Genomic DNA, 7,122 nt, shown 5'->3' with positions numbered 1-7,122 from the left:
AAGGCAGGAATTGCTGGATTCTAGTCTGAGCAGGCAGGGAAAAAGGAGAGGAAAGGGCCCCCCTGTGATACTGCTGCTTGCAGGGGGTTTACCCATGGATGAGCATTTTTTTTAATCCCCTTTTTTCCAGGCAGATTTGGAGATACCATTGCAATACTGAGGTGTATCCGTGATTTTGGCAGCAATATGCCAGTGTGGTTGGAGGGTTCTGATTAATCAACCCCTGTCTCCAGCCTAGGGAGGTGCCAGTGAGTGAGCAAAGGCTGTGACCTCCATCCATCCTCCTTGGAATGACTGGGGTCAGCAGAGACCTTTAAAGCTCATCTTGTTCCACCCCTTGCCATGGGCAGGGACACCTTCCACCAGCCCAGGTTGCTCCAAACCCTGTCCAACCTGACCTTGGACACTTCCAGGGATCCAGGGGCAGCCACAGCTTCCCTTGGCAACCTGTGCCAGGGCCTGCCCACCCTCACAGGGAAGGATTCCTTCCCAATATCCCATCTCACCCTGCCCTCTGGAAGTGGGAAGCCAGTCCCTCTTGTCCAAAGTCCCTCTCCAGCTCTCTTGGAACCTCTTTAGGTACTGGAAGGGGCTTTCAGGTCTCCATGGAGCCTTCTCTTCCCAAGCTGGACTTGTTATTTATCTTATAAAGTTAACCAAAGTAAACCAAACAAACCCTCTGTATGGATACCCTCAGTGCAAACACCCGGCTCTTCTTTACCTGCTGCTGCTCCCTTCCTCTTAAACGGCTTTAAACCAACCTCCTTTTAAACATCTCTGTGAGAGCTGAGGGGAACCAAAGGCAGGCAGTGCCTCTCTCTGAGGTTTACCACTGCCTGCCAGATCTGCTTATGGATTCTGTCTCAACACTGACTCCTCACTTAAATAACTAAATACAGCAGAGAAATTACAGGCTCTGCCTCTGAGCATCTGAGGAACTAGGAAAAAAACTCTTCTGCTGTGCCTTTCACTTCCCAGCTTGATAAACCTCCTCAGAAATGGTTTTGACTGCACAGATTTGTTTTCCCTCTTCCCTGTCACCCCTGGGTTTGGCTCCTTTCTCTCCCATACCTGACGGCAGCCGTGCCACGTGATTCCTGGACCAGCTGCTCCAGGGCTTTTTTTCCCCCCTTGGTGAAGAGCTCCTGCTTTTCTGATGGCAGAAGCTGCTCTTTTCGTGTTTCTTTATTATGAGACCCTTTTACAAAGGGGCTGGTGTCTCCCTGCCCTTTTTGACTCGCAGTGCAGTAACTGGAGTGCAGGCAGCCTTGTTGGAGGGGAAAGCTGATGCTCCCCGTTAGCATCTGGGAAGAGAAACGTGTGATGTTGAGCTCAGCTTGATTTGTAGGAGCAGAAACTTTCTTTGCCGAGTCCTTCTGGAAAGTGTTGGCTGAAGGGGTTGAGCCTTTTCTGAAAAGGAGGTCTGGGAGTGTCTTTTGGGGTTGTGCTTAGGGAATGAGCTTGGAGACAGGCCTGGAGGTGGATGGGTGGGTTGCCCGTGCCCCTGAGCGTAGTTGAGTGGTGTTGATGACCAGGGTTTAAACTCAGCATGGCTGTGTGGCAGGAGTTCTGCTATTACTATTCCCCCAATGGAGATGGAGGCACCCTGGTGCCTGCAAGAGGTTTCCTGATCCCAGCTGTCCCCAGCTCGGGATTTGTCCTTTTTCAGGAAAGTGATGAAGCCTCGTCCCAGACACGGAAGAAGCTTCCACTTGCTGTGACCTCCCGCTTGAAACTGGATTTTTGCTTTACTTTCTTTGCTAGGGAGTCACTGTTCTTTCCTCTCTGTCCCGTTGCTAAGACATGGCTCAGCAGCACAGAAATATTGGTGTTTCTTCTTTTCAAAGTCTTTGGGAAAGGGCTTTTTTCCCCCCCTCTTGGTGTTTGGTTTGGTTTTTTGTTTGTTTGTTTTTGGTTTTGGTTTTTTTTTTTAAATTTGTTTGGTTTTGTTTGTTTTGTTTTGTGGTTTTTTGTGGGTTTTTTTTTTGGTGGTTTTTATTTTTGGTTGGTTAGTTGGTTGGTTTTTTGTTTGTTGTGGTTTTTTTGATTGTTGGTTGTTTTTTTTTTTCCCCCCCTCCTGAAAGTTGAAAGAGAAAATGAATTGCAGGTAAAAAAAAAAGGGAGCAGGTGACAGATGAGAAGAACGGGGTTGGAATTTCAAGATCAAATCCATCAAATCCTGCCACCGAGCACGTCAGAGGCCAGGCTGCTGTGATGAACTGGGGTGACTGGGGTGGGAAGGCAGGACCAGGTTGTCCCATCTACCTTCCAAGGAAGGAGGGGGAGCCAAGGAAATGGGATGGCGACTACTTTGGAGCAAAAGTGTGGCAGTGACCTTTGTGTCAGGGGGACCCCTTGCTGCAGGGTGTGGTTGCTAAGATGATTTTTAACTAAATTTCTGCTGTTTTGAGAAGCTGAGTGGCTGCTGGGGGCCCCCTGTGCCGGCTCTTGACCTTGGTGGAGGACCACAAATGCTGCTCTTGGCATCAGAGCTGTCTCCCTCCTGCTTCCTTCCCCGGCGTGTCTGGGGCCTCTGATCCATTTGCTGCTGCTTAGAAAATCCAGGGATTTTATCCTGAAAAGCCCCTGGTCCCTGAGCTGAGTGCCCGTGGTGCTGGCTGTGCCCACAGACACGACCCAGAGCTCGGGAGCCAAGGAGAAGAAGTTTTTAACTCGTTGTTAAAAACAGGGATTAAAATGCTTTTTTCATACGAAAGTGTAGCTGATGCCTGAAGTCCTGAGCCCAAAAACCAGTGCAGTCAGCAGAGACATTCCTATTAACTCCACTTGGGTATGAATCAGACCTTATGACAGAGAAGCTTATTAAGCAACTAATTAGAAACCTACCCCTTCCGTTGGATCCCAGTGCCCTCCATCCCACCCCAGCCCATTTCTGCCTGGACTGTGTCAGCATTTTGCTTGGGAAGCTTCTTCATCTTCAGACTCCCTCCCTGACCCTGAGAGTCAGTGCTTCCAAAGCCCTCAGTTTGCTCCAGGACCCTGCCAGAGAGAGATGTTGGTTTTTCTCTTTTCTCATCCCCCTCTTGAAAGCAAAACCAGTGGAGAGGAACTGGGGAGGGCACAACCCCTTTTTCCCCTCTTTCCTTCGTGGCAAAGTGGAAGGGCAGGAAAGCTACAGAAGTTTACAGCTGCAAGGAGGATGCTGAGAGACAAGAGTTCCTCTATAGGATGGAAAAGTACACCCTGTGAAGCAGCCAAACTATAAGAAATACAGCAAGATCCAAGCAGGAACAAAACAAGAGGCAAAAACAGCAAAAAAAAAACAAAACCCAAAAAACAAAAAACCTCCTGAGGTCAATCAAAGTTCAAGACTCGGAGAAAGAAGAAAATCTGTGTATGTGTGAGAAAGAGGGAGAAGTAGCTGTGATTGAGAGAAAGGAGGCAAAAGGAGACGAGATAAATTCTGATTATCTGGTGGAATCAAGACACTTAACTGCCCTGTCTGATTCCTGAGAGGAAACAAATGGAGCCTATAACTTTGCACTGCAGAAGGATAATTTGTCCCTGTTTCCTCAGCCCTTGCTGGAACCAGGACGGTGCTTGGGCTCGAGGAGGCTTGAACAGCATCCCCAGCACGACCCCAGGGACAGAGGGGAGGGTGTTTTTCTTTGTGAGCCGCCCTGAGAGGTGTTTCTCACAGATGTGGTGCAGCTTGGGCTCCCCATGGCCTGTCCGAGCAGGACCCTCCTCTGCTTCTCGATGATTTCCCAGAGATTCCAACACTGGAGGGTTTTGGGAATGCTGTGGAGCCTCACCTTGTGCTGTCCAGCCAGTCTGCTCACTTTCTGTTGGTGCAGGAAATGAAGAGGAGGTGGAGGGAAGTGGCATAAAAGAAATAAATAAAATTAATTGGAGCTCAAGAAGGTGGAAGGTGGAAGGCAGCTCACACAAACTTCTGTCGTGGTGGTGGAAGTGGTGAAGGTTTAACACCACACTCCTAAACTTAGCATTACCTTGGGGTAAAACTTATGAGAAAAATTGGGACAAGGCAATTGTGAAGTTCTCATTTTCTATTTCAGGCCTCTGTTTCTTATTATCTTCTATTTAATTTGTTATTTTGATCCTTATTTTATACATTTGAAATCTTTTTTTTTTCTGTCGTGAGCTGGGGGTGCTCTGAAGGTGGGATGGTGATTACTTGCCTGATGGGAGGGGTAAGGGAATGGGAAAAAGAGCTCTGAGAATTTGGTGCCTCACTTGTGGAGGTTTGTTTAAGATGGAATTTTCCCACACTTTGAAGTTCTGAGCTGCTCTGTCTGTGTCCTAATGAAGTTTCTTGAAGAAAAGTTGAGGATGGTGCTGCTGTGTTTCCCTTTTCTTCCTTTACCCACCAAATCAGTCCTTAATTTTACTCCTCTGGGAGCAGAGGGGGGTTGATCTCAGAGTGCTGTTTCACAGGGACCTCACTCCACAGACTGGCAGGAGCAGGAACTGGAGGTGGGATGATGTGCTCTGCCCAGAAATGCTTTGCCTCCCTGTCCAGGTTATCCTGAATTTAGGGGCTAAATTCCCTGGCAGTGGGAAGTAGCTGTAACACAAAGAGAGGAGAGTTAAATATTTGTTTGCTGGCTGATTGATTGATTGATTGATTGTACAACTGGGTTTGCAGCACAGCACACAAACCATAAGCACAGCTATAATTAGAACTGGGTTGGCACGTGGTTTTCCTATTCAGCAGGAGTTTTAAGATAATTTCCCTTCCAGAGATGCAGTCAAGACTTTCTGGAGTCTGTAGTGGTTGCCATTCTGGAGGGAGTTGTAGATAGCCTGTTGGTCTGGGGGAGGTTGAGTGGGGTGTAAAGGGGGCAAGGCAAATTGGGCAGAATAAAGAGGCATGATCCCAGATTTACTTTGCCCTCACTCCTGGCTTTCATTGCTGTGGGGACTGACACAGTCTTCTTGTTCCTTGAGGGAAAGAAACCTTTGCTAAGGATGACTTTGGATGTCCTTCAGCATAAAACCAAGTTAGTAACTCGTTTTATAACGAGGTTCCAAGGCTTGAGAAAGTGTAGGGTCTTTATTTCTATGGTGTTGGCTGCCCCGGAGAAATGGGAGTGTTGCAGATGAGCAGTTTGATCACGGGTTTGGATTTTGTCCTTGTCCAAAATGTCTTTGATTGTGACCCATCCCTCACTTGCACCCGTGTCAGTGGAAGGAATTTTTTTTCCCAGTGGTTAATTCTAGCTGCTCTTTTTAAAACAACTGCTGTTCCTTCTCCACAGAGAAATTTGTCTGGGTCTGGGCATTGAGTCTTGCTGTGCTTTCATGGAAGAGTCATAGCTAAGTGTTACATTTTGTCCTCAAGACGACCTGAGTCATCTCACTCTTCTTAGTCAGAGATGAGGCAGTTCAAGCTTTTAAAGCCTTTTTTTAAAGGAAAAGCGCTTTTGCTAGCTCTTGAAAGTTTGAGGCTTCCTCTTGCATCCAGTCCTGAAGGTCAGCAGCTTGTAGAATTGCAGCTTTGGCAGAACCAGCTCTGTGAAAGCTGCTCCTGCGTGCCCAAAGAGCATTGTGGCTCTGCCAGGCAGGGCATGGAAGGAGCTCCGTGCACCTTGTGATGCTTGGACCCCCATACCTGCCAGAATGGCTCTGTGATGTTCTGTGGCCTTCTTTGAGGGTGTTTGGAGCAGGGTCATAAAAGCAAATACTTACCAAACAGGCCCCAGTTACCAAGGGCTTCACCTGGCTGCGTGGTCCTCCCTGTTGTTTGCCGTTCTGTCACCTGAATTTGTACCAACAGCAATTTTACGTGGCACCCAGTGAGGTGGGTGGCCTTGGGACCTGCCAGACAGCCGGGTCCTCACTCAGGTGTGCTTCATCAGTGTTGCAGGGCACTAAATTTTTAATCAGAAAGTCACGGCCGGTGAAGTCAAATGTCTTACAGGAGTCTATTATTTCTTTGCAGTTACCTTTATCTGCCAAAATTGTAATCTCATCAAAGAATAAAATCAGGTTTGTTTGACAAGGTCTATTTTTTCCGTAAAATCATGTTGACTGGCATTAATTATGTTCCTATCGTTTAATTCTTTATTAATGGAACCTCATATCAGCCTTTTCCATTATTTCCCCCCCTTGATTGATGTCGGGCTGTAATTGCCCAGCCTTTCTCTGCTCTCCAAGATGTGTTGCTGCTTTTGCCCTCTGGTCTGCTGGAGCTTCCCTCCCCTTCCCAGATGGGTGAAATTTGGGCATCTGTTCTGCTTGGCCGGGTGATCTGAGTGCTCTTGTGCTGCCAGAGATGGCTTGTACAGAGTACGTGCCCCCATCCTCAAGGCTGTGTGGCCAAGGAGACCTCCCATCCTTATCCCCCCCATCCTCAAGGCCAGGCAGCCAAGGGGATCTTCCATCCTTGTCCACCAGCTTTTTTTCCTCCTGTTTTCTCCCCCATCCTACTGAGGAGGGCAGAGGGGGCGAGTGGCTTGGTGGGCAACAGGCAGCCACCCAAGGTGAGCCAGACGTGGCAGGCTTTGAAGGTGCTCCAGAGGTGTCATGCAGAGTCCCAAAATGATTCAAGGGGATTTTTCGGTGTCTGAAATGAAGGGGTGGTGGCTGTCCTTTGCTTTTGTTGCTGTATGTGCTGGTGGTGGTGCCCCTTGGCAGGGAAGAGCGTGCGGGAGGCCGGTCAGTGCTTACCCAGATGAGGTGTGGGTTCTTCCACTGTCTCTAGTGCCAGAAGTGACCTTGCTTGGGCTGGACTAAGGTGATTTTTCTCTTTTGATAAGGATGAGGAAGGGAGAGGATCCGCGGTCCAGCTCGTCTGTGCCAGGCAGAACAGTCAGACCATGCACAGCCTGACTCCCCTTGAGGCGCTGAAGCCCCACGAGAAAAGAGTTTGGGGATGGTTTCAGGCCTTCCACAGACCTGTGTTCTCTGACATGCTGAATGTTTTCGGGATTTCTCCCTCTCTACCCGATTTGGCTCATGATTTCTCTCCTCTCCCCCTCTCCCAGGTTCCTCAGTGACCCAGCTGCTGGCCCGGGACCTGGACAATGACCCGCTGGTGTTCGGCGTGGTCGGGGAGGAGGCCAGCAGGTTCTTCGCCGTGGAGAGCGTCACCGGTGTCGTGTGGCTCCGGCAGCCCCTGGACAGAGAGGTAATGCT

General features: G+C 48.9%; 1 protein-coding gene across 1 annotated transcript in view; it reads left to right on the top strand.

Moving 5' to 3' along the window:
- The window catches only part of CDH23 (cadherin related 23), a 190,303-nt gene that overhangs the window by 36,656 nt on the left and 146,525 nt on the right, over window positions 1–7,122 (top strand). Inside the window, exon 4 of the mRNA XM_027893374.1 lies at window positions 6,972–7,114. Coding sequence (XP_027749175.1) covers window positions 6,972–7,114 — 143 coding nt within the window. The remainder of the gene's footprint in view (window positions 1–6,971; window positions 7,115–7,122) is intronic.

Source organism: Empidonax traillii, unplaced genomic scaffold (assembly GCF_003031625.1).
Source record: "Empidonax traillii isolate 1590-97213 ecotype Southwest subspecies unplaced genomic scaffold, ASM303162v1 scaffold387:size635111, whole genome shotgun sequence".
Taxonomy (NCBI): Eukaryota; Metazoa; Chordata; class Aves; order Passeriformes; family Tyrannidae; genus Empidonax; species Empidonax traillii.
The sequence above is the reverse complement of the archived record's forward strand: the minus strand, read 5'-3'. Positions and strand labels throughout refer to the sequence as shown.